We start from the raw sequence: 21,470 nt of genomic DNA on the forward strand, positions 1-21,470 counted from the left end.
AAGGTGACTCTGTTTACCCTGAGATTAGGGAAGGGGAGAGATTAGGGAGGAGCAGGGAGACGCTGCAGTGGCTGAGCAGCCTGGGCTGGGTGGAAAGCTCGGGTGAGCCCTGTTCCAGTACTTTATTACCATTTTCACAGAAGACTCGGGTTCATGAAGGGCAACCAGCAGAGCCTAAGGAAAGGGGGAGGGGCTTCTGAGGTCTGCGCATCCCTGGCCACGCTGCCCGCTGCCGCGGGCATGCCAGCCTCTGGCTGGAGCTATTGACCTTTACGTCTGCATCCTGGGGCCTTCCCAGCGGACAGCTGCTGCTGAGTGAACAGCGCTTGCACTCCTCCCTGGCCTTGTTTAGTCCCCGCTAGGTCAGGGCAGGGTCTCCATCCAGGGTTGTCTAGGAAGGCCAGGATGTCACCCACAAGAAAGCCACAGCCCTAACACTGGGGCTCTGCTGGACTCTGGGGATCTGCCACCGACCCTCAAGCCAACTACATCACTGAAGGCTGAGGTCACCAGGCCCAAGGAGCTCTCTTCCCTGGCAATCTTCCACTTGCTCAAGCCCCGCCTGAATCTCTTTTTTTTTTTTTTCCTTTTTTTGAAAATATATATTTATCTTTTAGGTGTAGATGGACACAACACAATGCCTTTATTTCTATGTGGTGCTGAGGGTCGAACCCGGGTCCCGCCGTGCTAGGCGAGCCCTCTACCGCTGAGCCACCATCCCAGCCCCCGCCTGAGTTTCTTTTTTCTTTTTTTAATATATATATATATATTTTTTTTAGTTCTCGGGGGACACAACATCTTTGTTGGTATGTGGTGCTGAGGATCGAACCTGGGCCGCACGCATGCCAGGCGAGCGAGCTACCGCTTGAGCCACATCCGCAGCCCCCGCCTGAGTTTCTTGATGACTTAATTGAACGTGTCTCCCTGAGAGCTGCTGGGAGCTGCCGGGACACTGGGGCAGCCGCTCCAGGCCGACCGGGCTCTGCTACTTCTGCGTTTTCAGGGCAATCTGAGTCGGGGCTACAGGGAGCCAAGGTCCACGTTCAGTGTGAGGCTGGCTTTTCCTCTTTGGGAAGCTCCATCCACTGTGGTTAGCAATAACCAGGGTCTGTCCCAGGCAGAGGTGTCCTTACTCTTTTTGATAAGGAACTAATATGAAAAATTAGGATGGGTGCATCTTAGGAACTTTTTGTTGTTGTTAACAGTGTTAAGAGACTTTTCTAAGATTTTACACTGTGACGCTAAGGACAACAGAAAACTCAAGACAGCTAGGCCAGATGATATGTATTTGTAATCCCAGTGACTCAGGAGGCTGAGGCAGGAGGATTGTAAGTTTGAGGTTAGCCTCAACAAATTAGTGAGACTGTCTCAAAATAAAAAAACTAAAAGGGGGCTGGGGTTGTGGCTCAGTGGTAGAGTGCTTGCCTAGCATGTGAGAGCCCTGGGTTCGATTCTCAGCACTGTATATAAACAAAATAAAGGTCCATTGAAACTAAAAAGATATTTTTTAAAAAAAGGCCTGGGGCTATAGCAGTGGTAGAGATCCCCCTGGGTTCAATCCCCAGTACTGAAAACAAACAAACCAACAAAAAAGCTCTAGATTACTGGAAGGTGGGTCACAGAGATTCTCCGACCCACAATCCCTTGTATCCTGACGGGTGCTTGCCTCCTTTCTCCGCCCACTCAAATACTGCCATCACCCACAGGGAGCAGGCCGTGGCCAGATCCCTCCAGACACTGCGGGGTCTCTGTCCCTGAGACCCCAGTGAAAATCGGGAGGGGTGTAAACCTCCAATGCACCTATGTAAACTCCTGTGAATATTTTCTACCTTCATGAAAATCGAGCATTAAAGAAAGCATTGTAAATGAAGAGAATGTCAATGGCATTTCTGCATCTTAAACGGCTGTCAGTGGCTATTGTACGATTGAATTCTCTTTACCATCTGTTGCTTGCTGAAAACGTCAGTATGTCTTTCCAGGGAAATTTAATGAGGGACTCAAGTTAAAAAAAAAAAAACACTTTTTCTAGATGTGTATACTGACCTTGTCTGAGTGAGAAAGAAAAGTTGTTGAAGGTTGCTTTGTGTGAGACGTGACGAGAGCCCCCCAATCTGCACACGCGGGCCCTAACCCTCCATCTGCTGGGCCACGAGAGGCCAGTCAGGCATTGGCTACCCTGGTTCCACCAGTTTTCCATAATCATGACCAAACTTTCTTTCCCACAGTCTCTTTTTAAAATGTAGTTTTATTAACTCACTCTTGGCACTGAGGATTGAACCTGTATGCTTTGAATACAGCCCTTGCTGCTCTGGCACTGCAGCTTATTTTTTTAAAAACATTTCTTTAGTTGCCAATGGACCTTTATTTTATTTATATGTGGTGCGGAGAATTGAACCCAGGTCCAAACACGTGCTAGGCCAGGCTCTACCACTGAGCCACACCCCAGCCCCTACGTTTATTTTTAAAATGGTCTTGTTTCTTTCTCCCTGCTCCTCCCTAATCTCTCCGCCTCCCTATCTCAGGGGAAACAGGATCACCTTTCTTCCCCATCCAAGGCAGATTTATCTGTCCCTGAGCACATACCCACCACAGGAAGGAAGTAATGCAGACTTTGAGGGTGGCACCAGATGATCTCAGAAAAAACTCCCAAATTAACAAGTGAATTACAACAGAGAATACTCGGGATGTGGCCTTGAAAAGCCCCCAGCTCCCACTGACGGGCAGAATCACTGCCTCGGGACAAAAGTCCCCTGTGCTTCTCCTTTGCTAGCAAAGCAATAAATCATCTTTTTTCTTTTTCTCAAAACTGTGTCCTTGTTATTAGATTGACCTGGGGCACAAGGACCAACCTTTTGGCAACAAACCCAGAGATACTGCACCACTTTGCTACTTTTTATTATATTGAGAGCCCTTTTAATTATATCAAGCCAGGGTCTTGCTAAATTGCCGAGGCCGGCCTCCAACCTGTGATACTCCTGTCTCAGCCTCCCGCATGTGCCACCACACAAGGCCCCATTTATCTCGATTAACTTCTGTGTTTAATAAAAATAATCTTTTTATTTTTTAAAGAGAGAGAGAGACAGACAGAGAGAGAGAGAGAGAATTTTAATATTTACTTTTTAGTTTTTGGCGGACACAACATCTTTGTATGTATGTGGTGCTGAGGATCGAACCCGGGCCACACGAATGTCAGGCGAGCGCGCTACCGCTTGAGCCACATCCCCAGCCCCCCAAAAATAATCTTTATAAAGCTACAAAAAATTATGTTGCAAATAAATGTCATAGCATATTTCAGTTTTTCTTTGGAGATCCAACCCAGGGTGCATGTCAGGCAAGAGCTCTACCAACAAAGTGACACCCCAGCCCAGGGGGGAACTTTTTAGTTTTTTTCTTTTCTTGCCTGAGTTTTAAGTGAAGAGACCATGGTTTTACCTGACAAGGGAGAACTGCGCCCTGACTTTCCACTCTTTCCTTGTATCTCTGCCACCTACCCCAGCGGAGCCTGGGACCATCGCAGCCACACTAGAAAAGAAAGTAGGCAGAATTTGGTCCTGGCTCTATGTGGGCATGCTTGCATTAGGGGAAGCCAAATTACCACGTCCCCTTCTACGTCCCAGGTTGGGTGACCTCATCCCCACTGGCCACGTAGTGAAGGAGACCGTGGCTGGGTTTTACTTTCATCTATAAAGGAGTGTGTTTTCCAGGTAACCATGGAGGTCTTTAGTAGGTCCCCACACACAGGTCCCTGAAGGGACACTGCTGACCCCCCAGTGGGGGTGCGAAATCCTGCCTGGGCGTCCTTCCTGTAGGTCTTGCCCAGACCCTTTATTTATGTGGTGGGAAAACAGACCCACAGTCAGCTGTTGAAGAAGGAGTGATGGGGAGGGTGGACGCCGTCTGCCAGGGGCCAGCTCTACAGAGCTGCTCCCCCTTGGCCTCATCCCCAGCCACGGCCTGGGGTGGGGTGTGTGGCAGTGGACAAGGATCATAGAACAAAGGGCAGAAGGGGTCCCAAAGTTTTTTGTTTGTTTTTTAGTTACTCGGAGCAACTGTCACTACTCTAGAAAGCTTGTCTCTCTAGGTCCATGAAAGTCTCCATACCTGAGCCTGGGGTTTGGGCTCCTCTCCTTGCCAGTCAACTTCTGGGCTTCATTTTCTAAAAAAGATGAAGAAGCGGGGTGAGTGGGTCAAGCTGTAGGGGATCTAAAATGGTTTCCCGATTCCCTGTCACCTGAGGCCAAGATGGTAACTGTGGGCACCTCCCACCTGTCCCTCCCCCACAATCTGCCCCGAGGGTTTAGCTCAGGCTCCCGGGCTCCAGGAGCTGGACAGACCCAGCGCCAGGCCAGGCTGCCCGGGGCAAGTCTATCACAGGCAGAGCAAATCTCTGCCCCGCCTCTGGCCTCTCGCAGCCCAGCCCAGGATAAGCCTCCATCAATGTTTAATTTCAGCCACAATAACCTGGGACAGACTCTCAGCATCTCCCTGCTCAGGCAGAAAGAAAAACGAAAAAGAAATGTACTTATGTTCTGCTGCAATTTACTCAGCAGAGTGATTAATCAATTAATTATTCCATTCATGGCACTATTCAAAAGCATCTCTGAGTGTCTACCATATGCCTCCTTGTATTGTTGGAGAGGCTGAGCAGCCAGAGGGGAAGGCTGCAGGGAAATGAGACTAGGAGGGCTGACGACAGAGAGTCATTGACAAGTGGGCCTGGGGCCAGCCATCGACTGGCTGGGCACCCTGCCTCTTGTCCCCAAACGCCACAGATCTATTAGTTCCTAAGTTCTCTGTCCTCACCCCTTGACCTCTTCCTCCAATTCTCTTTCTCACATATATTTTCTACACAGCCAACAGAGAGATTGTTTTTAGGTGAAAATATGCCTATAGCTCTTTCTGGCTTTAAATTCTTAAGATTTCTCTGAACTTCAGGAAAAAGAGCTCCTGAACAGGCGGTAGGAGGCCCCAAGAATGGCCCCTCCGCAACCTCCCTCCCTGTGGCTCCGGGCTGCAGGCCTCCCCTGCTGGCCACACTAAGCTATGACGACTCTTAGCCCAGGTGTGCTGTTTCATTCTATCGTAATAACAGTACTATTATTTCTCTCCCATGGTCTCCAGGGTCTCACTGAGTTGCTGAGGTTCATCTTGAACGAACTTTCAATCCTCCTGCTTCAGCCTTCTGAGTTGCTGGGATTATGGGGGTGCACCCCACGCCCAGGCTTTTGTTAACCAGATCAGTAACACCAATAGCAGCAGGCCTGGTGAGGGTACCTTTATCCTCTAAGATGCCCCTCAATCTGCTCAGACCTTCTTGAGCTACCAACTGACCCCTTGTATTTCAATTATCTGCTTATTCTTGGGTCTTCACCATTCACTTCAAGTCTGAGGGCTGTCCTCACGTATATTTGCAATTCCAGTGCCACGCATAGGTAGGTTTGAATTACAGTGAGTCACCGCGAGTTGGTTGTCTGGGCGTGGCGGGACTTGGGAGGCAGAGGCAGGAGGATTGCAAGTTTGAGGCCAGCTTTAGCAACTCCACATGACCCTGTCTCAAAATCTAAAAAAAGGGCTGAGAACGTAGCTCAGTGATAGAGTGCTCTTGGGTTCAATCTCCAATATCTTACACAAATTTCATACATATCTACATGGTCGTTAGTGGGATTAACCAGGGAATGTAACGACATGTCTGCATGACTATGTGGCTCCTGGTTTGAAGAGAAGGCCACAGTCTGCAGCTCTGCATCCAGGGGATAAGCAGAGAAACGCACACCTGAGCAGCGACTGCCCGGATGCTATTGCCTGTCCTGCGATGCTGCCGAGGAGAGTGCGCTCAGGGAACATGCTCCTCTGCGGTCAGGGTCCTGACAACTACCATTCCTTCCTGAGTTCCTTGTTCTCATCCAGGCCGAGCTGGAACCGGCCTTTCCTCCAGTGCCCGCTGTAGACGGTTAGGGAGGTAGAGACGTGCACTGGGAGCATCTTCTTGACGTCTGGCCCCTGGAACGTGCTCGGCAATGGCAATGTTGTTTTATTATCGCTCCTGCCACTGATGAGCTGTCTAGCAATCGCATGTGGCTTCTCTCCAGGATGCTGCTCTGGACTTGGTGATTTCTAGTTTTATTTGGAGGGACCCTGAACCCTGTTTGCCGTGGAGTCGCTGCTGATTCCCCAAGGTCTGCTCCTGGGCGGTGGCAGAAAGGGCTGTCTGTCCAGCTTCCTGTGCGGACCTCGTGCTGGAGCCTCCAGGACTTGCTTCAGCTAAAGACAAGGAAGTAGTTTCTTGTCATCGGGAGTCCCCCTCTTCTCCTCACATCCTGTCCTAAGTGACAATGCCTCTGTCTCCATTTCCACTTCATTTTGGATATTCAGACTTATTCTCACTGACTTTTTTTTTTAGGTCTGATCTTGTTTATTTTTTACTCTTAAAATCTCTTTTTAAAAAAATTACAGTTGTAAATGGACAGCGTGCCTTTATTTTATTTTATTTTTTTATGTGGTGCTAAGGATCAAACCCAGTGTGCGTCACAGGTAGGCAAGCGCTCTGCCACCGAGCTGCAGCCTGAGCACCAAAATTCTCATTTCTGACCGGACTCGATGGGGAGCTCTCAGGGTCTCCTGGAAATCTGTTTCCGCGTTTTTCTTTGGCTTTCTGCATTCTCTTGGCGAGGAGTTGAGCTCATCCAGTAGCCTTCTCCTTATTTTTCTCCGTGTGCTGTTGCTTCAGGGCAGAGCGCTGGTGTTTGTGTGGCAGGACACCTGGAGTAACAAGACACTCTGTCTTCGGTGCCTTGGTCCTGAGTTTCTTAGCTTCCTGGACAACATATTGGTGGACATGTCTTCTTTAGAAAGACTGACAAGTTTATGGATCCTGCTAGCTCTTTTAGACCCCAGGAGAGAAGGCACAGTAGAATCTAAGTCCAGGAATATCCTTGTTTCCTCTTCATAATAGCCAAGCTGCGAATCCCAGGGTAACCCCAACAGACTGTGCTCTCTCTCTCTGGTTTTCCTTGGTCTTTAACAGGAGTGCCCCGTACTCAGTGGTGAGTGAACGCGGCCATGGGTTGAGACTCCCTGCTCCCTGGGAAACACTGTTTGCCATTCCTACTATTGATCAGATCACACAACCCTTCCATTCTTCAGCAGCAACTTCTGTGGCCACAGACTTCTCATAAAAAGTAAAGTTTGCATTCATTGTCAGCTTCAATGAGTTTCTTCCAAGCCAGTGGAAGGACATATTTCCGCACTGACTTTTTAGAAACTCCAGCATAGCCATGTGCAATGGCACACACCTGTAATCCTAGCATGTCAGGAGACCACAAGTCCGCAGCCACCATCAGAAACTCAGCAAGACCTGCAGCTCATTGGTAAAGGGACTGGGTTCAGTCCCCACCACCATACATGCATGCGTACAGACATATAGACCCAGAATTCCTTCTTGAAGTTCTGTTTTGTGTTTTTTCTGCCCATGAATGTTACAGGCAAATACAAGGGTGCTTAGTCTGCTCTTTGTCGCCTGTTTTCAGATTCCACTTGGACGCACAGGGGTGAGAGAAGGGGATAATGGAGCTGGGGGCAGGCTCTGGACATCCCGCAGCTTCCCACCCTTTTACTCAGGGGAGTTAAAATGTACATGGACGGGGACAAGACCTAAAAGGACATGTCATTCTGACAGGTACATGTCAAAAGCAAGCAGAGGCAATACTGCCCTTTTATTTCGGGGACACTCAAATATTATGGACTGATCTTATGTAGAAGAGGCTTCAATTAAATACAAAAACAAAAATGCAGTTGAGCTCATTCTCTCCCTTGTGAACTCATTCCATTAGCCAGTTCCCAGCACCTCGCACTGGAGTGCAGGAAGGGCCTTAGGCTTGAGACCTGGGCCTCCCCTGAGCTTCTATCCCTGCCTGTTTCTCTAACAATCTCCATCTGGACCATGAAGGCAGCTGCCTTGGAGAATTTTCTGAAATTAAGTTGAGAATGCTCTGGGCCTAAGCCCCCTTTCTCTGCCAGGGAAGATGGTTCTGCAGTGAGTGTTTCCAAGAGATACTTAGTCCCACCAGTGAGATCAGCTAGACGCATCCGTCCAGGAGAACAAGACAGGTGCCAGATTTGTGCTCTGGCTGTCCCTACAGAGAAACTGAGTTTCACTGTCCTGATGATGACTCCAAGACTACTCCAAGCTTTGGCAAGCTGGGTGAGGTGGGTGCAGAAGCATGAATCCAGTCTCAAAGATAAGAAATTGGACATGGCCTTGGGATGGATCATCGGCTTGTATTCAGGTTAGAATCCCAAAGACAGCCTCCTGAACTGTGCCCTAGGTTGGAATGACAACCTAAATGATATCAGAAAGCAATAATGTACTCCAGTGCTAAGTTTTGGGCCAAAATAGCTGTACAGAGGTATTATCAACACGTGATAAACTGCATATAACTAAAGGTTCCTGTTTGATCTGTTTTGATACAATTACATGCTCAGGAGACTGTCAACACAACCACATGAATATACTCATCACCCCCTAAGTTTCCTTATGTCCTTTATATTTTTTATTACTATGGGATTGAACTCAGGGGCATTCTACCACTGAGCCACATCCCCACCCTTTGATTTTTTAAATTTTGAGATAGGGGTCTTGCTAAGTTGCCAAAGTTGGCCTTGAACTTAGGATCCTCCTGTCTCAGCCTCCTGAGCTGCTGGGATCACACGTATGTGCCACTGTAGCCGGCTCCTTTCACCCTTTTATAGCCATCTGTCCTGTCTCTTCCCACCTCTCAGCCCCTTTTCATACTCTGTGTCATGTACCAAGGTCACCATACATATTGTCCTGTACATCAGGTTGTATTTGCTAGGAATTTGCTAAATAGAACCAGACAGTTTACACTCTTCTACATCTGGCTTCTTTTACTTAATACAGTTTTTCTGAAGGTCATCCATGCTAGATTTCACTGCATGCATGCACCAGTTTGTCTGTCAGCTGGAAAGGGCCATTTGGGTTGCTCATTTAGGTGCTCAGCAATGTTTTGAGTTTTCAGCAGACCTCCTTTGTACATCCTTTGTCATAGTTATCCCAAAGTATTTAATTCTATTTAAACATTTTAAAAATTTCAAATTCCAATTGTTCATTGTTTAAATATAAAGAATAATTGAGTTTTGTATAATGATATTGAATGCTACAAACTTGCTAAATTCTAGTTAGTTCCACCAGTTATTTTTGCAGATTCCACTGAGTTTTCTACACAGATGATCATGTCACCTAGGAATAGACATAGTTTTATTTTTCTTTGCTTTACTACTTCCTTCCTTTTATGTATTTACTTTTCAGCGTTATTGAGAACATCTAGTACCCTGCTGAATAGAAGTGGTGAGAGGAGACATCTTCGCTTTGTTCCCCATCCTAGGGAAAAGCACGTCTCATCATTAAGTCTGATGTTAACTCTGTTTTCCATAGAAGCTCTTTTCAAGTTGCAGAAACCTTTCTATTCTTTAACCCTTCTATTCTTATTTTGCTCAGAATTTCTGCTAAGAATGGATGAGGGATTTTATAAAACTCTGTTTTTAAAGTATTTTTAAAATTTCTAGCTGTACATGGACACAAAAGCTTTATTTTATTTATATGGTGCTGAGGATAAAACCTGGTGCCTCACACATGTGAGGCAAGCGCTCTACCACTGAGACGCAAACTCAAGCCTCTGAAATGCTTTTTCTGCATCTCTTTTTTTTTTTTAAAGAGAGAGTGAGAGAGGGAGATAGAGAGAGAATTTTAATATTTATTATTTTTTTAGTTCTCAGCGGACACAACATCTTTGTTGGTATGTGGTGCTGAGGATCGAACCCGGGCCGCACACATGCCAGGCGAGCGCGCTACCGCTTGAGCCACATCCCCGGCTCCTTTTTCTGCATCTCTTGAGATGATTTTTTCCTTGAGTCTGCGACTAGAGTTGATTAAATTGATTTCTAAGTGTCAAACCAACTTTGTAGTCATGAGATAAACCCAACTTGGTGATGCTGTATAATTTTTTTCTATATTGGTGTATGAGATTAGTTAAGAATTTTGTATCTATGTTCATGAGGAATATTAATTGATGGTTTTCCTTCTTGTAATGTCTGTCTGCTTTTGATAACAGAGTAATGCTGTTGCCATAGAATGAACTAAGAAATATTCTCTCGTTTTTGATTCTCTAGAAGAGTTTATGTAGAATAAGCATTACTCAGTTTCTCAATATTTTATAGAGTTCAAAAATAAATTCTTATAAATGTAAAAAAAAATTATTAAAGACTGAAATAAAGGTTGAAGGTTACTGGGTGAATCCCACCCAGCTCATACTTTTAGACTGTCTCAGCCTTTCTGTCTTTGAACCATTTTATAACTCTGTAAATTGTAGAAAAATGATAATGATGTAAATAATTCTTGTCCATAAACATGCAAATTACTGATGATTGGGGGAATGTAATTTCTCATTGCCCTGTGGACAGATCAATCTTGCATACATAGTTAAATCATTTTATATCATTGCCTGTTTTTTAAATTACTTTTTGAATCAGTTGTAATATTTCTTGTTTCCCTATTACTTTATTAGTCAAGTAAAATCTTTGATTTTACCTTAAAAATAATCTTTCAACACAGGACTCTTGAGAATTTCAGGTACAGACTTTGCTTGTTCTGAGTATGATGAGGCTGATTAGTTGATAAATACGCACTCAAGGTCTCTTACTGTAAATGGTAAAGATTATATCTAGAGAAAAGTCATTTTAACCATTTGACCCAGCTATCCCACTCCTTGGTTTATACCCAAAGGACTTAAAATCAGTATATTATAGTGACACAGCCACATCAATGTTTATAGCAGCTCAATTCACAATAGCTAGACTATAGAACCAAACTAGGTGTCCCTCAATAGATGAATGGATAAAGAAAATGTGGTATATATACTTAGTAGAATATTGCTCAGCTTTAAAGAAGAGTAAAATTATGGCTTTTGCCAGTAAATGGTTGGAGTTGGAGAATATCATGCTAAGCAAAATAAGCCAATCCCACAAAACCAAAGGCTGAATGTTTTCTCTAATATGTGGATGCTAATTCACAATAAGGCGGGGGGCACTAGGGAAGAATAACGTTACCTTAGATCAGGTAGAGGAAAGTGATGGGAGGGGAGAGGATGGGATGTGGGGATAGGAAAGATAGTAGAATGACACAGACATTATTACTATATACATATATGTGACTGCATGACCAATATGTTTCTGCAACATGTACATTTCAAAAACTGAGAAATTATACCCCATCTATGTATATCAAAGTGCATAAATGCATTCTACTGTCATGTATAACTAATTAAAAAAATTAAAAAAATTTTAAAAAGATTAAAGAGAGAATTGGAATTTGTTTTCTCCTTTCTAAAAATCATCTGTTGAGATAGACAATTTGTGAGCTACGTCCCCAGACCTGTTAAATTTAATCTTGAGACAGGGTCTTGCTAAATTACCCAGGCTGGCATCAAATTGCAATCCTCCTGCTTCAGCCTCCTAAATTGCTGGAATTACAGGCAAGTGGCACTGCTCCAGGCCTAATCTCTATTCTTATAGTTGAGGTCATGCATACATTCTCTTAATCTTTGCAGGCCCATATCTTTATTCTTAAAATGAAATTAGATTTGATATTTGAATTCTCATCCATTTAAAAAATTTTACAATAATGGAGAAAAATTAGAACTATTTAATTAATTTTTATGTGTCTATCAATCTATCCATTCATGCATTCATCCCTTCATTTTACAGAATCCTTCATGTGTAACGCATCATGCAAGCTACTGAAATGACGTCTGAGATGTAGCCCTGCCTTCAAGGTTGTCATGGGGGATCTCTCCTGCCAGGGTGCATGGGACCAAGGGATGAAGCAAGTGCCTTGAAGGGTCTTTACTAGACCCTCTAGCCATGTTAGAGGAACTGCTAATCAATTAATTAATTAATTAATTAACAATCAGCAAATGGCATCCAGTGGGGGAAGTGTGGCTTAGTTTCCAAATGCTAATTATTGGCCCCTTTATGAAGCTGAGACAGTTAGGGCAGATCATGGCAGGATCCCAGATGAGTTGGCACAGACCTTGCAAGGAGGCTGTGATTCTCATTTGTACCAGTGTGCTTGCCAGTTTTTATCTAGTGAGATTAATTAGAACTTTTAGAAGTGTAAGTTAGAGCCATAAAATATTAACATTCATGTCATTGGTAATCTGTAAGAGTACTGAAATAGCCCAGGGCAATTTCAGCGTATGGTTGCTTTGAGTGGTATTGAGGGGTTGGTTTTCTGCTCCCTTTGAAGTAAAAGTTCCTCAGTGGTCTGCTGAGTGCCTCTGGAAATTCATCAAATTGGTCTTGGATGTCTCACTTCCCTGGTGTCTGTGAATTCATGCATTCTTCTCCCTCATTCCTTTCATGCTTCTCAGAAAATGTGATGCTATCTTCATGCACTGGTCACATGCTGCATTTGGACTCACAGTGGTGAGTCTCCAGGAAGACTGCTGGCTGCATGTTCCATCATCGCCATGACCTTTGGTGCTCCATTCACTGAAACCGCAATCACCAGCCTCTCTGCTAAGGTTATGTTGGCGACACTGGCTCACTGCCTGGCGTCGAGGCTTACTGTCCACTGTACTTCTCAGGCATTCCCATCCAGTAACTACTGTTGATCTTCCAACATAAACTCCAGAGGGAAAGGTCCATGTCGGCTTTGTCAAGTTGCACAGGGACAGTAGGTTGATAGTTCTCCCATTCACAATTGCAATATCATGAGTTTACAATGAAGGAAACATACAGTATTTGAGTTCTGGAACTTTAATATAATTTAAATATTTCTCCTGTACAGATCAAATGTCTCAGACACAGAACTTTCAATGATTGACCGTGAGAAATGGAACCCTCTCGTATTGCAATACTGTGCTGTCTTCTGCTGCTACTGATTTTTTCTTTTCTTTTTCTTTTTTTTTTTTTGGCAGTGGACTCAAACCCAAAGAGTGGTGCCTGCTAGGCAGGTGCTCTACCACTAAGCTACATTCTGAGCCCTTTAAGATTTTATTTTGAGGCCCCTGCCTCAAAAGTTAAGTTACTAGGGTTGGCCTCTAACTTGTGTCTTCCTCCTAACTTAGCCTCCTGAGTAGCTGAGGTTTCAAGTGTGTGCCACCAGGCCCTGCAAACCATGTGGTCCTCTAAAGGTCAATAATACCTGGGCATATGAGAACCTACAGCCAACGTGAGCTGTTTCACTTGTGTCATGGGAGAGGCTTTGGTCCACTCTGTGGCTTCCTAGTCTCTCTGAATTCCTTTCTTCAGCTAGATAAAGTCCTATGTTGTGGAATCCATCTTCTTCCAGGAAGTCAGAACTCAGATTCCTGTCTAACTGGACACCTTCCCAGGCTGCCACCATCAAATGCATCTGTGTTTTGTTTTTGAGTTGATAGTGACCAGCTGAGGGACGAGATCTGAGTGGGGATTCTGCTTTGCTGGCACTGGTGACGGCAGTGACATTTGGCTCCCGGGGACAGCAGAGGTGGCAAGTCGGTTCCCAGTGGTGTCTGTGTTGAGTGCCATGATGCTTATGAGAGTTGCTTCAGGAGGCTCAGCCTCCACTCCTTTCCTCTCAACTCTCCCTCAGTCTGTGAGTCACATAAGGTTGACCTATAGTAAATCCTTGGTAGCTTCTGCCTTTTTCTGCTTCAATTAGCCATGATGGATTCTGTTTTTGATTTTTATTATCATTATTATTTCTTGTGGTAGCAAAGTTTGAATTCAGGGTGCTCTACCACTTAGCTACATCCTCAGCCCTTTTATTTTTGAGACAGAGTCTCTCTAAGTTGCCCATGATGGCCTTGAACTTTTGATCTTCCTGCCTTAGCCTCCCTGAGTTGCAGGGATTACAGGCATGCACCATCACACCTGTCTGTTTTTTAGTTTTGATAATAAAAAATATTGATGCTAGCCAAGCATGGTGGTACACGCCTGTAAACTCTCTAGGAAATCAGAAGATTGAGGCAGGAAGATCATGAGTTTGAAGCCAGGCTGGGCAACTTAGCGAGACCCTGTCTCTAACATAAAAGGAAAAGGAAAAAATATGTATGTGTATATATGTATAGATACACACATATCTATATATGTGTTTACACACACATGCACACACACACAAACACACATGCACTTACATATCTATACATGGATCATCACTGTATTGGTACCAGGAATGGTGCCAGGCAACAGCTCTTCAAAAAAAATGTGGATACAAGGCTTGTCACTGAAATGGATAGGTCTACAGACGGTGAGAATGCAAACCGATGTTAAAGGACGGGCCCCCAGAAGCTCATGCATCAATGAAACATGGTTAATTTAATGAAGACGTCATCATTCACTGGAATGTCATGTTCATTGAAGGCAAGGCTTTGGGGAAACTGAATACCTATAGTGATAGAATATGAGAAAGGAAAGGGTCAAACTGTGGGATTGAATATCTGCTTTTAGACGCATGAGAGAAAGAGAAGAGATTATAAATTCAGAGTTTTGAATTTTGATTTCTGATCTTTTCAAAGAACCAGGGGGCCTCTGAGGAGCCTGCATGTGGGTTTCCAGCTGCCAGGCCTTGTAGCCGGGGCTCTTCCCTCAGGGGCCAAGCACCATGACTACAAGAGCAGTAGGACACCATCAGGAAAAAGTAGGATCTTGTCCCAACAGTGGTCCACTTTAAGCTTTGAATGTAGCCCTTGCTGTTCTGCCACTGTGACTTATTTTAAAATGGACATCTCTCTTTCTCTTCCTCTCTCCCTGCTCCTCCCTAATCTCTCCCCCTCCCTAATCTCAATTAGAGCGGGCTGGCTCTAATTAACTGGTTTGATTACTTCCAGCAGAGTCTAACCAAGACAGTTGCCACTTTAGGAAACTGAGTTCTGCCATCACAACACTGGACACAAAGGGAAATCCTGAGGCCTCTCAGCTTTAGTTATTGTTTTCCAGGGGCTCCTGTTCTGGATTAGTAGCGGCAAACGGGGAGGGTGAGGCTGACACCGCGTGTGACAAGAAATCAATCAACCAGAGTATACCAGTGGCAACAAGGTTGCTAACAGGGTATCTGCCCGCACCCCACCCAGGGTAATCGCATCTGCCTGTCCACTGTCCTTGGCATCTTCAGCTCTACAAGGGCTTTCTTTCTGCCTAGATGGAATCTGTTGGCGCCCTGTCTCCTGTGGCTAGCCTGCCTGCAAATACCTCCAAGGGACTTCCCTTCTCTTGGGCAAGTACGAGTGTCCCTGAGCAGTTTCAGGATTTGTTTTGGAGACTTTAAGGAAGATAAAAGGGAGATTTCATTATAACCCTGCAGTCCTGGGAGCTGAGGTAATGAGAGTGCCCCTGCAGGCTCCAGGGAGGCCATGCTCTCATCAAGCTTGTGGGATTGGCTCAGAGGCCCAGCAGGTCTGCAAGAGGCCCCAGGGTTAAGATCCTTCGGAAGCTGTCCTTCAAGTGTCTGTCTTTAGTGTGCAAGCGCTAGCCCAAGCGCTGTTTAATCAGCAAATGTAGGGAATAGCCTGACTGTCCCTACTAGGGGAAAAGCTGCCATTATGGTATACCTAGAGGAGGAGAATCCAGGTATTAGGCAGACATCAGAGACCTGGGAGCCATCAAAGGCAAAATAACTCAAAGACATCCTTTTAAAGGACTGCACAATATTTGATTATAAGGATATGGTGTAATTTATTTTTTATTTATTTTTTTTAAAGAGACAGACAGAGAGAGAGAGAGAGAGAGAGAGAGAGAGAGAGAGAGAGAGAGAGATTTTTTTTTTAATATTTATTTTTCAGTTCTCAGCGGACACAACATCTTTGTTGGTATGTGGTGCTGAGGATCGAACCCGGGCCGCACGCATGCCAGGCGAGAGCGCTACCGCTTGAGCCACATCCCCAGCCCATATGGTGTAATTTATTTATCCAATTTCCTGTTTTCAAAAAATAAGGTTGTTTTGAATGACATTTGCTATTATAAATACAAATTTCATGATTTTATTTTTTAAAATTTATTTATTTATTTTTGGGCTGGGGTTGTGGCTCAGTGGTAGAGTGCTTGCCTAGCATGTGCAAGGCCCTGGGTTGGATCCTCAGCACCACATAAAAATAAATAAACAAAATAAAAGGATTGTGTCCAAATACAACTAAAAATTAAATATTTAAAGAAACAAAAAAAAATTTTTGTAGTTGTAGATGGACAGCATGCCTTTATTTTATTTGCTTATTTTTATGTGGTGCTGAGGATGGAACCCAGTGCCTCACATGTGAGAGGCAAATGCTCTGCCACTGAGCTATAGCCCCAGCCCCAAATTTAATAACTTTAATATAACATTTTCTATAAATTAAAAACTTCCTTAAAATAGATTTCTAGAAAGGAAATCTCCAGATCGAAGTTTATGCATTGTAAGAATCTTGGTATGGATTTCCAAAGTGCTTTTCACATCTGCACTACTTTACCCTTGTACCACAGTGCATGAAAATTTAATTCCACTTTCCCTAACATTGAATGTTAGCTTTAATTGGAAGACCAATAATGGTGTTTAATATTGTTTTAGTTTGCATTACTGGATTACCAGTGTAGTTGACTTTTTTTTTTTTTAAACCCAGAGGCACTTTAGCCCTGAACTACATCCCTAGCCCTTAAAAAAAAAAAAAAATATTATTTTTTAAAATTCTGAGACAGAGTCTCATTAAGTTGTTAAGGCTGTGTCTCCAGGCCTCTAGGACAAAGGAAGGGTGAGCTATTAAACCCTACTCCATGGGGGAGCACTTCACACCTAGAGGGTCAGGCTTGAGGGAGCTTGGGAATGACCCCACCTCCCTCAGCACTACCATCTCGGCCAGGACTCTCTGAACGAAAGAATGGAGAGTGTTTTCCAGGGCAGGAGAGGACATGGTGTCACCAGGAGAGGCTGAAGCTAACAGCACTGGCCACCAGCTCTACCAATTTTGCAGCATTGTCCCCAGGCTGGGTCCATCTTCCCCCAAAGGGCCAGCCTTGGGGGTTAGGGCTCTGTCTGGATTTTTCTGCCCCACACCCAGGCTTTAGGTGATGAGCAAAGGTTGCCAACAGGTCATGGAAGGATTTAAAGTGAGTAGCCAATCCCATCTCTGCCTGGAGACACAGTGGGAATGGGGACGGTGGCCCCCCGCCTGTGGCCTGCACCCTCTGGGGTCTCTGGTTTGTTGTGTTATAGCATATAAATGTGGAAAATGTCATGTTTAGTCACCTTGGAGCCCACTCGCCTGGTCCTACAGTTTTAACCCTGTCCCTTCTCCTAAGCAAAGAGAACAACAGTATCACCTGTTCACCTATTGTAGAGTAACCCTGTGACTCAATATTACCACAGTGCAATGTTCTGTGCTATTTTGAGCAATTAATGTGTTTTTTTTTTTGAAAAAAAAAAAAAAAAACAGTTGTTAAGGCTGGTCTCAAGCTTGCCATCCTGCCTCTGCCTCCAGAGTAACTGGGATTGTAGGTGTGTATCACCGTGCCCAGCTTATAGACATTTTTAATGATTTTTTAAGTTACTCTTATACTTTCTGATAATTAACTGGACATATTTAGCCCTTTTTTTGGACTGAGTTTTAGTATTTTTCCTACTAATTTAAACAAACTCTTACCTGGGTCAATATGTGTGACGGTGTACCCATGCCTGTCCACTGGCCTTGGGAATCATTGAGTTAGTCATGGTGAGGGGCCACTGTCTTATTCCAAAAAGCTCCACTGCTAATCTCAAATCAAAGATCTGATATCTTGTCCATAACTAGACCTACCACACAGATGGTTGTGTAACAGGAATGCCTTTTTCAAACTGTGAATAAACAAAGTTATAATTTATTTAAAGTGCTATCTGGCCAGGTGCGGTGGCACACTCCTGTGATACCAGCAATTTAGGAGACTGAGGCAGGAGATGGCAAGTTTGAAACCAGCCTCAGCAACATAGCAAGGCCCTAAGCAACTTAGTGAGACTCTGTCTCAAAATAAAAAATAAAAAGGGCTGGGGATGTGGCTCAGTGTGCTTAAGTGCCCCTGGGTTCAATCCCTATCACCAAAATAAATAAGTAAGTAAATAAAGTTAAAGTGCTATCTGCTTATATGGCTGGCCATGTTAAATCTGAAGGCATCAATAACATAGATCTATGTAGTGATTTAACAAGTCCATTTTATTTATATGATGGAATAATAAATGACTTAATAACCTTGAAAAATGACAGAATTCCAAAGCTACTGTATTATAATTTTGACAGATTTAATGTCAATGAGGTATTTTGGGGACATTTGTTGTGATAAACCTAGGCTAAATGTCATGAGTGGGCATTCTCAGCTCTTCTACACAGATGGCAGGTTACCTGGTCGCCTGGAGAGCCACTGTAAGGTCTTAGGATAGCACACGTGAATTATAAATGAAGGTACTGACCTCTGTAAAAATCTTTATTATGAAGAGGGGACTTTTAAAACAGATACAATGGTATGGTGTTGTTGAGGCACTCATTCAGAGGCTCTAAAACTGGTGTTTAAAAGAGGCTGAGGATAAGCCACAGACTTGAGAAATGGGGCCACGTTTATTGGCCAGCTCCCAAGAGCTATTGAGTTGTTGGGGTGAGTTCTCCAGTTTCCTTGTGTGAGCTTGCTTTGTTAGCTAAGCACCCCACAGAAGATGCCCGGTATTTCCTGTCCCCTTTCCTGATCTGCCCTTCATCAGACTCTGGGCAGCTGCATGCCAGCCGTGTAATAACTTGGTCTATCTTACCATTTTCTCCCTTCCTGGAAGCCACTCTTTTTCGCTGGGGTTAAAAACTTTGGGGTCATCCCCGATTGCTTTTCTCTCTCATTCCACATCTACACCACCACCATGCCCCAGAAAGGCCACCATGCCACAGAAAGCCCTGCTGCATGGCACCTCCTCTCCTCTCTCCACTGTTATCCCCTGTCTAGGCCTACACTCATCCTTTCTGCAGAAACTGGCTCCTAACTGGATTTCCTTTGTCCATTCAGGCCCCTGCAACCCACTTGCCACTCTATGGACAGCCAGAACTCTTCTCCCATGTACAAGTTACATAGTGTTTGAAAGGAACATTCAACCAGGGCTTTCCCACACGCTGAAGATAAAGACTCTCCACGGCATGTGGGATCCTCCCACAACCTACTTTGCTCTGAGCCCCTGCTGCTCCATAACCTGGACCCTCAAACTTCTACTTCTTCCTTGGAACATTCTTTCACCAGGAATTTGCAGATGCCCTTCCTACATTTAGGGTTCTGCTCCAATGTCACCTCCTCAGAGATGCCTGTTCTCACCATCTTGTCTCAAACAGCAACTCCACCCTCAATGCTCTCCTCTCTGCTTTACCTGTCCTCCTAGAGATGGTCACCTCTGACATTAGAACGAGCAGCGTCGTTTATGTGTTTTCACTATCTGTGTGTCGCCTCCACTCCTCCATCTTGTTCACTGTTGTATCCCACTACCAGGATCAGTATCTGCTCACCAAGTTCAGGACTAGTGGAATGAGTGAAGTTTTGAAAGTACCTTTATGTTTTCTATTTTTAAATCTGAGCAAATAGAGACTGTATCAGCAGTGGAGTGACCTGGGTGATAAGATGGGTGATAAGAGAATTTCATTTCAAAGAACAACATCCAAATATGGAATGTCAGGGGCAGTATGTAGGAGGGGAGATTAAGCAAGACCGCAGAGTTCAAGTGAGTGGGTGATGAGAGAAAATAAGTCAATTTGGAGAACTTTAAAATTATGAATTGAGCTTTAAATTTTACACTTAAGTGATGCCAGAGAAATGAAGCAGACTTAGTGATTTAGGTCATTTTTTTTTTTTTAAAGAGAGAGTGAGAGAGGAGAGAGAGTGAGAGAATTTTTAATATTTATTTTTTAGTTCTCGGCGGACACAACATCTTTGTTGGTATGTGGTGCTGAGGATCGAACCCGGGCCGCATGCATGCCAGGCGAGCGTGCTACCGCTTGAGCCACATCCCCAGCCCAAGGTCATTTTGTTGATGTCCCTATTGTGGTTAATTTTCAGCAAGAACCTTTGTTAAGTACTTCATTGGTACACAGTATTTTTCTGGAGAGCTACAAAAAACAACTCACACCAATGTATTCAGTGTAACAGCAGAACAAAATGGAACTATGAAATTGAGGTAGCATTGGAAATAAATAAACCAGATAAATACAGCAAAAGATAGAAACAAAACTAAAAAGCAAGATATACAGAAAACATGAAGATATTAAAAATTAGGCCAGCAATATCAAGGTCATTAATATTTTAAACAAATTAAATATTATTAAAATATGAAGAATTGCATTAAAAATGTTGTAAGCTTTTTAAAAGATATACACCTAAATAGAAAACAAAACTACTAAAAATTAGATAAGCCATTTAAGAACATTAAAATTTTAGATAGATTAAATTTAGACTAATTAAAATACAATGAATGCTAGAATACATTTAAAAAGTTTTACTTGAAGTATATCTCAAACTTTTGCAGGAGGGCTGAAAGCACAGGATAGTCAGAGATGGAAAATAAAGCAAGAAGGAATATTTTTTAAAATATTTATTTATTTATTTTTTAGTTTTCGGCAGACACAACATCTTTGTATGTGGTGCTGAGGATCGAACCCGGGCTGCACGCATGCCAGGCGAGTGCGCTACCGCTTGAGCCACATCCCCAGCCCCAAGAAGGAATATTAATGGAACCAAACTAGGAGGCTATTTATTAGGAATAGGATCATAATGACTATGAATTGAGCAGCACAGCTTTAAAATCAAAGTAAAAACAGAAATAGCAGAACTCGAGAAGGTAATGACAATAGTGATAAACATTCAATTTCCTTAAAATGCAAAGAACAAGTAAGTAAAGGGAAAAGTCAACTATTTATATCAATGAATAAAATTGATATATCAATAAAATTGAAAATACATACATGATTATTTAAAAATTGGTTTTTAGGAATGGATTAATAAAAGTCAATAAGTATAGGGGAAAAAAAACCCTGAAAGAATCATAGATTTATACCCAAATACCCCAAGCCAATTTCTTGTTATAATGAGTAAAGCCCATAAAATCTTCCAAAAAGTTTTTTTGTTATTCTTTTCTTGTCTTTTTTTTTTTTTTTTTTTTTGTACTGGGGACTCAATCCAGGGGCATTCTACCACTGAGCTACATCTCTAGTTCTTTTTAATTTTTATTTTGAGACAGGGTCTCTCTAAATTACTTAGGGCCTCACTAAGTTGCTGAGGCTGGCTTTGAACTGGACAGTCTCCTGTCTCAGCCTCCTGAGTCACTGGAATCACAACTGTGCACCACTTTGCAGGGCTAGCTTCTTTTAAATGAAATTTTGGCATGGGCTCTGCCATGCAGTCTTTTTGTTTTGTTGTTGTTATTCAAATGTTTCAGAGAATAAAGAAAAAGCAGAAGA

At 43.6% G+C, this 21,470-nt stretch overlaps 1 protein-coding gene across 1 annotated transcript in view; it reads right to left on the reverse strand.

The window, feature by feature from the left end:
- XRCC2 (X-ray repair cross complementing 2) overlaps nt 1-21,470 on the reverse strand; it is a 106,562-nt gene that overhangs the window by 14,468 nt on the left and 70,624 nt on the right. Inside the window, exons 3-4 of the mRNA XM_081287870.1 lie at nt 4,102-4,156; nt 3,433-3,522 (exon numbers count right to left, since the gene is read on the reverse strand). Of these exons, the coding sequence (XP_081143996.1) occupies nt 3,433-3,522; nt 4,102-4,156 (145 nt within the window). The remainder of the gene's footprint in view (nt 1-3,432; nt 3,523-4,101; nt 4,157-21,470) is intronic.

Source organism: Spermophilus citellus (assembly GCF_964194105.1).
Source record: "Spermophilus citellus genome assembly, chromosome: 3".
NCBI classification, from domain to species: domain Eukaryota; kingdom Metazoa; phylum Chordata; class Mammalia; order Rodentia; family Sciuridae; genus Spermophilus; species Spermophilus citellus.